Source organism: Amaranthus tricolor, chromosome 15 (assembly GCF_026212465.1).
Source record: "Amaranthus tricolor cultivar Red isolate AtriRed21 chromosome 15, ASM2621246v1, whole genome shotgun sequence".
Classification (NCBI taxonomy): domain Eukaryota; kingdom Viridiplantae; phylum Streptophyta; class Magnoliopsida; order Caryophyllales; family Amaranthaceae; genus Amaranthus; species Amaranthus tricolor.
In genome coordinates this window covers 4,716,707-4,731,114 of record NC_080061.1, presented here as the reverse complement: position 1 = coordinate 4,731,114, position 14,408 = coordinate 4,716,707, and the positions used below count along the sequence as shown (strand labels likewise).

The 14,408-nt window shown below is 34.8% G+C and overlaps 2 protein-coding genes across 3 annotated transcripts; both read right to left on the bottom strand.

Annotated features, from left to right (window-relative positions):
• Positions 1-148: 148 nt before the first annotated feature.
• On the bottom strand, positions 149-7,598 carry LOC130800772 (uncharacterized). The gene is made up of 6 exons (XM_057664422.1): positions 6,822-7,598; positions 5,932-6,006; positions 4,802-5,318; positions 2,684-3,069; positions 2,069-2,446; positions 149-791 (listed from the first exon to the last, which is right to left on the bottom strand). Exons 1-6 carry the CDS (start codon positions 7,320-7,322, stop codon positions 663-665), a joined length of 1,986 nt encoding a protein of 661 aa, XP_057520405.1. The 5' UTR covers positions 7,323-7,598; the 3' UTR covers positions 149-662.
• Positions 7,599-8,734: 1,136 nt separating this feature from the next.
• Positions 8,735-13,739, bottom strand: LOC130801606 (sm-like protein LSM7). 2 transcript variants are annotated; one of them, XM_057665483.1, is made up of 6 exons: positions 13,591-13,739; positions 11,959-12,042; positions 11,707-11,788; positions 10,813-10,884; positions 9,494-9,546; positions 8,735-8,974 (listed from the first exon to the last, which is right to left on the bottom strand). In XM_057665483.1, exons 2-6 carry the CDS (start codon positions 11,959-11,961, stop codon positions 8,885-8,887), a joined length of 300 nt encoding a protein of 99 aa, XP_057521466.1. In that variant the 5' UTR covers positions 11,962-12,042; positions 13,591-13,739; the 3' UTR covers positions 8,735-8,884. The 2 variants fall into 2 exon arrangements, with proteins under 2 accessions (XP_057521466.1, XP_057521467.1); XM_057665484.1 differs by having other exon boundaries at positions 13,519-13,701.
• Positions 13,740-14,408: the final 669 nt, after the last annotated feature.

The window sequence follows — 14,408 nt, the reverse complement described above, 5'->3', positions numbered from 1 at the left end:
ATCCGGCCTACATCGTTGAACCAATAATGGATAGGACGGAGATAAGGTGGTAAAAAATAGTTTTTTCGGTAGCGTAGTGGTGGTGTTGTGATAAATAATGGATACAGCATTTATGAAGAATTCCAAATTGAAAGCCTCAAAAGATAAATATTCATCATGATTCATACCATAACATATTGACATTATTATCATCTATCTTTCATATATCCAAGAAATCTGAAGTCAAACAAGATGGGGTCGGTTACATAAACCAAATCATAAAAGGCTAAAGTTTGCCGATAACAAGATTATACTTAATTTGACCCTATATTTTATTAATCCATAACGTTAAGAATCGATTCCAATGATTATCCACGTATGGACTTTGTATGAGTGAATTTCCCAACAGCAATAATATCTAAAGTGGTTGAATAATGCTTCCTGAGATATTATGTTCCAACTACTTCCTAATGAGTTGTATCCTTTAAGTAGAGATGATGCGAATTGAATCTAACAAAATTTCGCTCAAAAAGTCCCTTGAAGAGAGGAGAATGTCGAAAACGCTCACCAAGATTGAATTGCATTCTCTACCTAAAGGAGAAAGTCTGACCTGATTTCGAGACATTTGCAAATGGAGACACGACAAGAAAATCGCTTGTTATCTGTCTCCATAATCTATTCTCCTATCCAACGGTATGTTGCTTACAGCCATTCGGACTGTAATGTAACTTGCTACGTCGCACGACCTGTCTGCAGAGGTAGCAGTAATGGGTTTGACATGCCCAGCAGAACATGTGATTATTGTTTCCAACCTGTCAAAAAAACATCGTAAGCATTCAAGTTTTCTAAAACTATTCCATATTTCCATCTTTAATTTTGTTCCTCAACTCTTTTGGAACGGAGAGGTTTTGTTTCTCTTAGTAAAGCAAACACGAAGACATAGTCAATAGAAGGAGTAATAACTAGAATTTTGACAAGAATCGTGTATTGTCTCAGTTGGACAGAAAATACCACTTTTCAGGAAGGTCCTAGATTCGATTTTCACCTAGCTCATCCCTTCCCTCAACCAACCATGTTATCAAAAAAGCCTAAAATTTGACTTGTGCAACACACAAATTCCATGTCAATTTTATTCTTATTTTAAGCTGGTTATGGTGAGAAATGAGGAAAGTCGTTGTAAAGAACATTACTAATAATGGTGTTGGTAGTGATGAAAAATATGTCATTATGTATCAACTAGAAACTCGAAAAAGTTCACTTCGGCTCTCTATATTATTTTTTCAATTGAAAGAAAAATCGAGACGGTGAGAACCTACACGAGTGTGTTTATAAATATTAACATATAATTGTAAGAAATCACACTTTGGAAATCTAATATGAACGTAACGACTATCTACAACTTAATCTTTAAGATAATGATTGATACTCTAAGATATATATATATATATATACATTATCATACTCCTTCATACGAGATCTCTTTAGATTAGAAGTGTGGATGGAGCACAAGCCCTCCTCACATCTGACACTATGTATGTCACTTGAAATAAGTGATTGATGAAATTCAAACCTATGACCTTTTGTTACATTGATTTCTTGTGCTATGTCAAGACTCAAGAAATAAGCTCAACCTTTAAGCTTTTGGTTTGATGCTCCAAGATGTTGTACACTCTATCAAGAACACATTATTGATGAAAAAGAAATTCATATGGTAAGCTAAGCTCTACTTTAATGAGTTCATTCTTGTTGGGTAATACTCCCTTCGTCCCTCTCCTTTTACATCATTTCCATATTGGGTTATTTCATCAATTCTATTTTTGGACAATGGCCCACCACTTTCTTTTAATCTCATTCATACATTCTAAATTTCTTTTAATTTCATCCACACGATTCCTTCTCTCTTTTTATTCATTACTAAATATCTACATTTTCCTAAAAAAACAACTCATTATCTCTTTGCTACTATCCTATACGATTGAGGAGTATATGTTTGATATCATTGATTTCTACAAGTTTGTTGAAGTAAAACACGTGCAATATTCATCAAATCCAAACATCTGCATTGTTCTCGAGTGAAAAAAAGACTCACCTTAGCATTCATCTGCCTACAGTTGGGACAAGGTTGCGCGTTTCCAGCAAAGACTTGAGCAACATTCTGACCCAACACTCGAGGATCAATAATTTGTGCTTCCCATCGAATAATGGCTTCTTCTGGAAAGAGTTGACAGGCTCCATCTCCTCTAAAATGTTCATATCCACTAATAGCTTTGCTGCAAAGATAGCAGAAGTACTGCCCACACTGGCCGCACACCATCTTGTTGCAACCTTCAGTTCTAGAAATAGCCATTTTACAGGATGGGCACTGCTTCGAGTTGCTTAGTATTTCCTTCACACTACGAATTTCATTAATCATATCAAGTTCCTTTTGTCTTTGTTTACCCCTGAGAAGGGATGAATTTTGCCGCTCCTGCATTTGAAAATTTTGTGATGTTAAAAGCGGCGACACGCATGTGATCTAAGCCCATACTAAAGCATCTCCATAAAATTCCTCTTAACACCTACCCAAACATGGCATTTCACCTTCCTCATAAGCAATGTGAGACAACAAAGAAAAAACGTTTGGAGTCGTAAGTCTTTCACTTCCAACAATTTGTCGTTCATTAAGACTTAAAATCATAGAGCATGTAAATATAACAGTACATACCTCCAAAAATTTCAATTTCAGTTCTGGTGTCATGCATGCTACACCCACATGGCGCCGCTCTCTGCAAAAAGTGCAGAAGCTAAAAAAGCACTTAGTGCATATAGCATGTTGACTTTCATCTTCCAAACAAGCAGTTTCACATCTAGGACAATAAGCGATATCAGCCATTGATTCAAGGGTCTTTTGTAACATCAATGACTCCCAGCGTTCAAATTCTTCTTCGCCTAGCAGTCGCTTCAATAAACCAGGCGGGAACATGCCACCACATTTAGTAGTGGGACATTGCAGCTTGTTTACTGTGCCTTCTGTCACATGCATATCAGCATAGGTTTTCATGCACTTCACACAAAAGAAGTGATGACATGGCAATGTCAAAAACTCTGTTCCTGGAAAAAGAATAAAATGAATAGTTAGCAAGAACTATAAAAGCCTGGAAATATTATGCACAAGATTAAATATTTAGGAAACATAAACATTTTTGAATTTTGAACGGGCCTCCTCCCTCGCTCATTCTATGTCGAAAAACAACAAAGCCCATTAGAAATGTTCTCAGTTCTCACAACGACCTGAACAGAAGTGTCAAAATCCTGCAGTTATCTAAAGGACCATCCACCTGTGACAAATGCTCTAAATAGACATCAAACGCCATTTAACACAGAAGAATGGCTCTGAGCTACCCTTTTTTTAATGATTTAGTGTAGAATGGCTCTTAAATCATGCTTGCTTTGTATTTATGTGAAGTTGTAGATGATGTTTACAACGAAGGGTGAGGTTGTGTAAATCCGACCCTTCAAAAGCCGCCTAGGCAGGAGCTAATTAGTGAAATTGGGGTAATTGAATGTTGTAGAACTGCTTTGGGGGTTGCCAGTTATTTTCACAATGTAAATCTTATGAAAAATTCGTACTGACCTCTATATTCCCATTCTTCCATCAATTCAAGATATCACTGATTCATGGTCAAAATTCATTGTGGACAAAATCCTTCTTGTTCATTTAAGTTATTCAATGCAGATGGGCCATTGAAAACCATTCTAGCCTATTTATCTTAGCATCACACATCCCTCATTCACTGGGCTTCAATAGATTTCTACCTTTACGAACGGCTTATAAATTATCCCCCATCAAATATAATAAGAATGCAAGCTACGTTATGAATGGACAAGAGAGCCAACAGGACATCACACTAAAAAAACAGATCATAGATTCTGAGTATGCCAAAAAAACATCTTCTGCCTGAATAAATTGCTACCGAGAACAAGGACTTTAAAGATATCTTCCTGCTAGGCGTTATATAAAGCACATGCTAGCTTCTACTTTACTCCTTTTGCCCTTTCAACTTCACTATCGGTATTCGTTATGTTTGGATAGGACATGGGAGAACTTGAAGGGAAGGGAAGGAATCGAGGAAATGGAGGGATAATATTTTCTCCATTTGGAAAGAAAAATGGGAGCGGAGAGAAATGAAGGGAAGGAATTTGGGTCATATTTCGTATAAAACAAAAATTTGGAAGAAAACTTATCATTCTTCCCTCCCTTCCCTTTCACTCCCTTTCTCTTCCTTTCCGTCCCTTCTTTCACATCCTTAATTATTATCTTAGCATACTCCAAAAGTTTACAAGTTATTTAGTATAGAGTAGCTTCTAAGTTAACAGAAACAGTTGCACCAAATTTCTACAGTCAGAAAAATGTCATCTTTTTGAAATAAGAAGAGAAACTTCTTCATAAATGATTTGATGTGAAGTTATCAAAGCAAATCCCACTACTTAAAGCTCTTATCAAACCATTACATTTAAAATACAATATATGATCCTCAACGCTCAAAGAGCAAAATAAATCGTGCTTGAATTCCCTCCTCTTACCCACTGTCACATGATTCACTAATCTCCTTACGAATTGTGGTTTTGGGCTATTTAAGAGTCATTTTAAGTGAATCGCGAATTCAAAAAGAGAAGTAACCAGCAAATATGTTACATAAATCAGACCGTCAGAACATGATCATGACAGAAAGTGTGAACAAATGTTAACAAACTAAAAGAAATTTCCTTAAGAACATAATCAACTAGGCCTGTTTTACCAAACATTTGGATATTCAAATCACTAAAACTTTAAATAGTGTACCTGCATACTCGCTGAAACAAATGCAACATTCATGAGAATTGCTGACGAAGTGCTCACGTTGCGTTGCTTCATTGTAACTCTTCATAGAAGGTATATCAACGTCCGGAGAAACAATTCCGGAGAGAACACGTCTATCTAAAGAACTTTTCACATCATACGGTCCAAGCATAAGTTTTTCACCAAAACCAAGGTGAGAAAGGGACGAATTGTGTAACCAATCTACCCACTGAAACAAGATTTCTTGTCCTGGTTGCTCATTCCACATTGAGTCTAGAACAGAGCAAAGCTCGGAAATTTTAGATTTATGCAACCACCGAGCTGAAATTGTGAAAGAGGGTGGACTATGACTTGGGTATGATCTAGGCAACAAACAGCTCAAAATAATAGGGGACAGATACTGGACTTTGAAAGTATATAAGAAATCCTCTGAATTTTCCGATTTGAAGTCAGTATTAGATTGTCCATCTAATTTTGCTGATACAGGATATTCACTAGGAAGTTCAATGTGTATGTAAATCTGCAACAGAACAAAAGGACATCAGCTTGAATTCAGCAATTAGTGCATAATCTTAGGGGGTGTTTGGCAAAATTGCTTATTGAGCAATTTTAACTTATTTTGATACATACAGACAGGGGCGGTTCTAAAGCCATCCGAGGTAGCTAACCGCCTAGAGCCCCAAAAATAAGAGGCCTCAAATATTAAAAGGTACTATTCAGGCTCGGTTTTGAGCAACACTTTTTAAGTGATTTGTTTGTAAACCTTTTTTATATTGAAGTAATAAAATGTTACAATACATTTTGTCTTAAATTATTTTTATTGAAGTGAAAACAATTTTATCTTTTAATATAATGAAAGACCTCATTTTGAAAGACATCGACAAAAATAAATAGGGCTTCCAAAATATATGCTCCGTCCCTGCATATAGAGGGTTGGGTGGTATAACCATCCAATGCTAGTGTTTGGTATATTAGCGGGTTGAAACAACTTATTGCTATGAATAAGTTGTTTTTGAACAAGCTGCTCATATCAGTGGGTTCAAAATCAACTGATCAAACTAGTCAATAAAATCAACAACTACCAACTACCAGCTGTTTGTCAAACACTCCTAACCTTTTTGAAGAAACCTAACCTGGAACGATCGCATGCCTCGTTGTTTCTCGAGGAAATAGACATTGTCCTCATATATGGACTCCATAGCAAGCAACTGATTGAAATTAAAAAACAGTATGTAAGAAACTATCCAACAACGGAATAGATAAGACATGAATTTCCTAACAATTGTGAAATTGAGTACAACTTTGTACAATTTCTGTATACTCTATGCAGGCATTTGTGAAATGCAACATTGCAAAATCCTAGGTCCAGGGGAGGTTCAGAGCATGTTCAATATGTTCGACTGCATAGGGACCCAAAACATTGGAGGCCTTACTATTAAATTACGTAGTATATGTTAATGTTAAGTATTATCATCATCTTTGAAATTACACAGGACCTTCAAAGAGTTTGTCCTCCGCCTCTGCCTAGGTCTTATTGATTGTAAAGCAAGTCAAATTATTTCTTTCTAGGAGTATTTGATGGACAATGACTCGTCAAATCATGTACACGAGTTGTGACGACGATTACTAGCAAGAATCAATCGAAAATAACTTCTATATATAACAACGGTAAAATTGCGTATATCTGACCCCAAACCACCCCTTAAGTTGTATAATGACAATCTACTTGATATGCCTGAAAGTTCTCATTCTTGCAAACATGATTTCATCATACTACACCCAAAATTCCTCCTATCTGCATACAATTCACATCATTCTCCAACCAAAATTCCTCTTACTTGCATTGCATACTAGATTTCTAAAATTTCAACAAACATAAATTATACCATATCATTCCACCATCTAAATTAAGCTTAAAATTTTTTACAAAAAACTATTCCATAACCAAATAAATATACCACCAATAATAATGATAAAATAAATAAGTTAAGACATAAGTACAACTCAAATGAATCAAACATACCTCATCCTCTTGACACTGATCATTAATCTCAATCTGTTCTTTAGACAATTCAATCTCATTTACCCCAAAATGTAATTCTTCCAATCTTCTAATAACATCATCAACACTACCAGCACCTTCACCTTCAATCTTCTTCCCACCCACAACCAATTTCACCTCATCTCTACAACTTCTCTCTCCTCTTTCACTTTCTCTCTCATTCACTTCATACCCACCTTCTTTTTCACTATAACTGGACCCACCCATGTCAAATTTCACACCAAGATCAGATTTTTCCACATGGGTGCTTCGATTTTTAGACACCCATTTCAAATTTCCTTCATTTAAGGTCTTCAAACTTGAAATTGAAGATGTTGGACTTCGTTCAATACCATTTTCATGATTACCAAATTTTGGTAATTGTTTTCCATGGCTTTCTTCATTCAAAGGTTTTACAATATAATTTCCCTCATCTTGGCGGCGTTGAGCAAATTTTTGCTTGTTTTGCCTGCTCCTCCTCATTGAAAAACTTGGAATTTCACAAATAAAACAGTAGAGAAGCGAAGAACAATCTAGAAATATGTGAATTTGTATAATCGGTGATTGTAATTATACTTGTACTCTAATTTTCTCGTTATTGGCGGCGTTAGCTAATTCCTGGATCATAGAAAGAATTGATATTGTGGATATACGGCATTTAATGTGATTAATTGGTGGAATTCTTAAAAAAGTGTGTGTGAAAAGTTGACTATTCTGTTTCTCGGAAACCGACTTTTATTAGAAGTTGATTATTCTTTGGGATGAGACAAGTCTATTGTTCTTAATGGAACACATGTGGAATAAGTATATATCTCATTTTATTAATTTATACCCTAATCAAATTTGACTAAGATTAAAATCATTCTCCCACCTTTCACAAAAAAAAAAAAAAAAAAAAAAAAAAAAAAAAAAAAACTCGTCTTATATGAGACTGTCTCACCATGTGACGGGCTCATATAATTAGTCTATTTGTTTAATTAATTACATTAAGATCACTTTTAAGACAAAAAGTATATATTGGACTAGCTCAATAAAGAAGTCTCACCGTGAAATCGTCTCATTTAAAAGTTAGTGAAAAAAAAAAAAATCATTCTTCCAAGACACCTAACAAATAAACTGTAATAATAACAATTAGATGTCCTATAGTCATTGGATCATACAACCTAATTCAAGTGCAATTATAACAAACAATGTTATAATTTTTTATTGGAAAAAAAAATATAAAAGTTGTTCATTGTCTGCGTTTTGTTCGCACGTAAGTAATAATGAACAAATTCGTAATGAAGTTTTTTTTTAACTATTAATATATTATTCTCTTATTTGTTGTTACTAACAGTCAAAAACTTAGACCTTAAACTCGAACACCAAGACGCTTATTTTGAAAATTAAAAATTTTTAAATCTTATTTTGAGAATTATTTTTTTTTTAATAAAAACTCAATTTATTCAAATTTTCAATTAGATACAAAGTGGCTCGCTTTTTGTGAACTTAAAGAATAAGCTTCTGAAGGGCTTATATAAGACAAGACGACAAATTATTAATCACTACAACTTAATTAGGGTAAATGAGATTTTTGTTGACTTATTTGAGATGCTTTATAAAAATTGATTTAATCCAATCCAATAAGGCAATAACTAATAGAGTAGAGTAGATGAGTAATGAGTTATGACTACTTATGCATTTACTTAAGTTGTGTGAGGTTGCAACGTGCATGTCAACATTACGCATATTAATGTGAAAGCTTCTGAAAATAAATGTTTAATCTCAATGACACAAATTGTCTAAGTGCAATAGCAATAACTAATAAGGGTTTAATTAGAGATATGATTAAGCGTGGCTGCGTGGCTTGAAATCTTTCCAAAGAGGAAGCAACAAAGAAGGAAAAGAATGAGACAAAGAAATTATGACAAGCAATAAATGTTTTCAAAATGCACAATTAAGCAAACTAAAAACATTACAACACAGAACTGCCACGGTCTACAGAAAATCTGACCCAGCTAGTATGTCAATTAGTCAAAGTCATTACAGCTGAACACAAACATGAGCTAAGCACCATCTGGCTGGACGAAAGGGTTAGCAATCTCGTCAGTGCCATCAGTTGGGGAAACAAGCATTACCGCCGTTCCTCTACAAACCTGCAATTGATGGTGCACATTTTCACATCAATCCATGATTAGACTACAGTTTAAGTTGATATACACCTTCAAGGTTAGGGGCAAAGGCAATGCATTATGTAAGCTAGTTGTGGCCTACGAAGAGATCTTAATCGAGAAACTTAGTATGGGACAAGAAGTGGTTAAATGAATCAATGGAATATATGTGTATAGAAAATGAAACAAGTAATGAAAGAAAGATGCAACAAAAACAAGTAGCGGAAAAACAGTGGTATTTAGTATGTTTATCAAAGTTGCCTCTTCTAAGAGGCTGTTGCTGAATCACTTATTTTCTTCATTTTAACAACCTTCAAAACCAAGGGTTATCAGTTTCAGCCTTTAAACAGAACTCAGGTCTGTAAATCCTTGTGTGCCATTTAATTCCTTAGTACTCCAAAGCATATTAGATTTGTTTCCAGAACCAGAGAAAGAAGTCTCAACATGAAAGTATAAAATTCAAAAATTTGACACTAGGAAGCAAAGGTTGAATATGAAACATACAATCAAGCCTAAGCGTCTGGTCTGGTCTGTAGTCTTCAAAGGGTCATCAGTATCTGCAGGCACAATATTATCCAAGTTATATACATTTACATCCTCATAAAGCTAATGAAAGCAAATATAAAAGACAATAGAGTATAACATTTAATTGCTGCCACTGCCAACCAGATAACAGTGTCTCAAGATCAAAGGTAAGCAGCCCAAAGTCTAGGAAGATTAAACCCTTCAAGCTTCAATTAATCTAATAACTCCAAAGGTCACCGCAAATCACCGCAAATCTTTATACAAAGGTCCTTTTGTCTAAGCTTTATTAACTGCCACTTTACAAGTCACCGCAAATCTATTTTTCCGATGTGGCAAAATCAACTGAGAATTCTATATAGCATTATAGGAAGCCTGGCACGGTTACACATGTCCACTTAGCAAAGAATTAGTCATCACAAGTAGAACAAACACCAGTCCACCACCCATACTAATCTTACCTTGAGCAAAGTTTGGAAAAATTTGCAGCAAATTCCCGTGGTAATTTTGAGAAACGGTCAAAGATGATGGTACTCATTAATTAAACTGTAAATAATATAACTAGTAGAATCCTATCAAGCATTTAGGAGGCTTGAATCTTTCTCATAAGACCGGAAATAAGCCAACTAGCCAAGTAATCAACAATTCGTCTCTCTTGCATTCCTTTCTCTGCTTACACCATTGTGCAAAATCTTGGATGTTACGTTGCGGTTGCACTGTTGCAGTTAAGGTGACAGTCGCAAAAACAAATTGGTGGTCAATGAAGATCATTCAGCTGTTATCGTGGCCTATATTATGGTCACAATAACGTAAGGAATCTCTACAATCCGGTCGCAATGCGGTTATGCGGTACTCTTGCATTAGGGCAGCTCTCCTCTTTATAACTACTTTTTTGTTCCCTGTTCTTTTTTGGCCTCCTATTGGATTCCACAACGCTGCTTCTAGCTTCTAACAGAATTATAATGCACTATTCAAAATACCACTCCCACTAGTGACTAGAACGATTCACACACCACTCCCACTAGTGATTAGAACGATTCACACCAAAGTTCATATTTCAGTAGAGGCTCTGGTCTAGTCTATATTAGCCAAGTCAAACATGAATATAGATGTAACATAATAGTCAAAATAACATCTATTTGAAACTAAGAAAGCGATACTTCTTTACCTGCATTCAAGAACAACTCGCAAAAAACAACATTCAAAAACATTTCAGCAAGTCCACTACCAACAACGACCTGACTATCAGCAAATGCTTTACAACAAGACAAAAAGTTCTAAAAATTCAGCAAAGTCTATACCTCTCAGAAATTCAACTGCTTCATCCAGCACGAGGTTCAGCAACTGGTCATATCCCTTCAGTGTTCCACTCACTATAAAAGGACACATTCAAATTGAAAGAAATTAACGGCCAATAGTCAGGCCAGGTGTACATAATAAAACGAATGACCCCAGACCTGTTCTGGTCGACTCATTAAAAAATGTTTTAAGCAAAATTAGTTAACTAAAAACAAGTTCAGAAAATTCAGCTAAGTTCAACGGAAAGAAGCTAAGTTCAACAGAGGAAGTTGTGAAAATCAACTTCAACAAAAATAATTTAACTACCTCCTCTCAAAATTTCAAACGTAACTGATTACAAATCTGAACCTTACTTAGTTACTCGCGATAATGATGTTGAAGCATATATAAGTCAAAATCATTCATAAGATTACACCAATAATGTTGATAGGAATTAACCATCAATAGTAGATGCACAATAAGTCAAGTCTTTGAAGAGATGGTGCAATCGGAAAAGAAAGGAGGAAGCATATATAATGATTACACACAACGCATACGAAGCAGTCAATTTTCTCTTTTTACTTTTTCTTATGTTAAGACTTTTTGCTGGAGAATTCAAGTTACTGGATAAATCGTTAAAAGTTTATAAGCTTAAATTACATATTCAAAATCCATATTTGTCTATCCAAGTTGTAGATTCATCTCCTTCGGGTTATTGATCACTAACATGATAGTTATAGCACAATGGTAAATGAACAAGTAAATAAATTATATCTTACTAGACATAACAACAATATAGATAAGATAATAATAATAAAACAGCAAGAAGAAAAGTCTCAACAATTGGATGTTTGAAGAAATATAATTAGGATAGACTACCAAGACATGCATACGAAAATACAGGGGGGAAAGAAAACCTTGTCTTCCACCAGTAAGCTTGACTTGGACGCCCTTGTCAACAAACTTGGCAAGATCTAAAACTGTTTCTTTTCTACTAGACTGGAATGCAGAGCAACAAACTCGTGTCATCCAAAATAATCAAAAGTACTAAAAGTTAACAACCACATATACACGTAAGTAAAGCAAGCTGTCCGCAAGCAATGAGAAAAACCTAACTACTAGTGGAAGCAGTAGTATAATGACAAAAGAATCATCCAATGAGACCTTACCATTATTATTCTCCTCGATTTTTTGTTTCCTAGTGAAAATCCAGTGGTCGTTATGAAGGTCAAAGTCAGACCTGAGTCCTGAAACTGTAAGGTTTTGAATTAGCTATATGCAAAGAAAAGAATTTTGATGCATGATGTCCCTTCCCCTTGGTCTGGAAAAGGTCTTTTGCTGATAACAGACATTTAGTGAAAATTGAATTACACATTAGATATTCCTACGTACTGTTCAATGGAGCTTAAAAGTTATATAGGAAATATCCATGGCACAATCATTGCTCAGACACATGAATATGCCATATTGCCATACATATCACTCATCATAAAATGGATATATCTTACATAGTTTCAACTTTCATATGTACAAACAGGGGGAAATATGAAAATATCGCATATTCAAAGTGAAGTGCAAAGACGTTAAGTCTTCAAAATTTGTATGAATGGACAAAAAATCAAAAGTACAACTTCCCAGCTTCCTAGAAATCTCTAGATCTCACAAATCGATGGAAGTTGCTAGAATAAGAGCCCCTCAGTAACCAAACAATTTACCCTCTCGGAATATTTTAAATTCATGGGAAGTTAAATTTCGCATGTGCAATCAAACGATCACCAAACGTTTGGCATATTAGGCAAAAATTGGGTTTAGAAAGGCAAAACTATAGGTGATCAAAGTATTATATAGGTACTGAAAAAGAAAGAACATTAAAATTTCCTTTTCATGTAAACAAAAGGAAAGCAAATGGGTTTGCATTTGGTTCAATATTTAACCTATGATAGTAATCTCATGAGCTCAATTGTGTGCTCTTATCTCATAAACACAAAACTAAACACTTCAACTGTTCCACCTAGTTGGTCAGGATTAGATTGAATGCTCTTACTGTAAGCAGCCTCTTGCAAATGCAGGGTACGGTTTACCTCCACTATACCCTGTGGTGGGACCCTTTCAGCTTTGTGCACCGAGCTGTTTTTTTTTCAATCAATTAAGTATAGCAACAGAAAACAAAGAAAATTTTGTGTTTTTAAAAGAAACACAAAGGGTACTCAAAAATTACAAACTAAAAGAGTACTTAATATATTTGCTTAAAAACTCTATGCTTTATAATGCTTATGCTTTGGCAGTATGGCCTAGTTGCTGTATAATTAGCCTAGCATTTGCATGGGTATCTGTATGACTATGTCTAACTTCCAGCTTAAAACCTGAAAAAGTTTGCAAAATACATTTTTCCACCCAAATTTTCCATTCTGATGATCTTGTCAAACTACAAAACTAAAAATGTAAAAAAAGTTTTCCATTAAAATGTTTTCCCCAAATCAAATGGCGATAAGGATCACTACTAATTGGCTAATTTCTCAATTTTTCAGTATACATAGTCCAAAGAAACGAAGTCCATCAAAAAAAATCACCAAGAAAGCAAAAAAGAAGGCAAAAGACAATCAAAGGGACAAATAAAAAAGTAATTCAAAATTGAATTGAAGGATGAATAATTGATCTAAAGCATAAACATAGTACAACTAGTGAAAATGACTACTGACAAATTTCAAAAAGTTGTATAAAAAACTTACATGAAAATTACGGGCAGCGAACTGTTGTTAATTTAAGAAGTAAAAGAGAAGAAGAGAGAGAGAGAGACTAACCCTAGAAATAATGATTCGCCGATTCCGCCGTCGTCGCCGCCTTACAAATATTGTCGGTCGACGAGGAGTTAAAATGTAAAAACGTTTTTGTGAAAATTTGTGGGAAATAGAGTTTCGCAGAATTCATCGGGACGGGCCACATACTGAAGCTGCGTATTCTTGCGTTATTCGGGCTGATCCATTTTTTTCAAAAACCCAATCAAGTCCATCATTTGGATTTTAGGGCTTTTTTTTAGTCGGTCTACAGTCTCACCATAAGACGAATACATATAAAAAGATAATTAGATGTCCACAAATTCTTGTACAGCAAGTCTTTTGAGAGACCGTCTCTTTAAAAGGCGTGTCTCAAGCTCAGCCCATTAAAGAGTAATGTTTACTTACCGTATTCTTAATATCTACTTACATTATCTTTAATGCTTATATATCGTATCCTTAATGTCTATTTTCACGATCTTAAATGTTTATTTACGTCATTCTTAATACCTTATAATATTTTAAAAAATATATAATTGGCCTGCTCAATTAGAGATGGTTTCTCAAAAAGACCGTTTCTCACTAGAATTTGTGATTCTTGTATGAGACGGTCTCACCGTGAGACACATCTCATACTTGGGTTAAATAGCCGAATAATAGACACTTTAAACTTATGGATTTCTTGCTTTGAGATCGTCTCACAGTGAAACTGCCTCATACGAGACGGGTTGTTAAATGTTCACTTATATAGAAAGAGTTTCTTTAAAAAAATAGTTTGGGCCGAGCCAATTAAAGTCGTTTCACCGTGGGACAGCCAATAGAGAATCAGACAATTAGTATTTTTT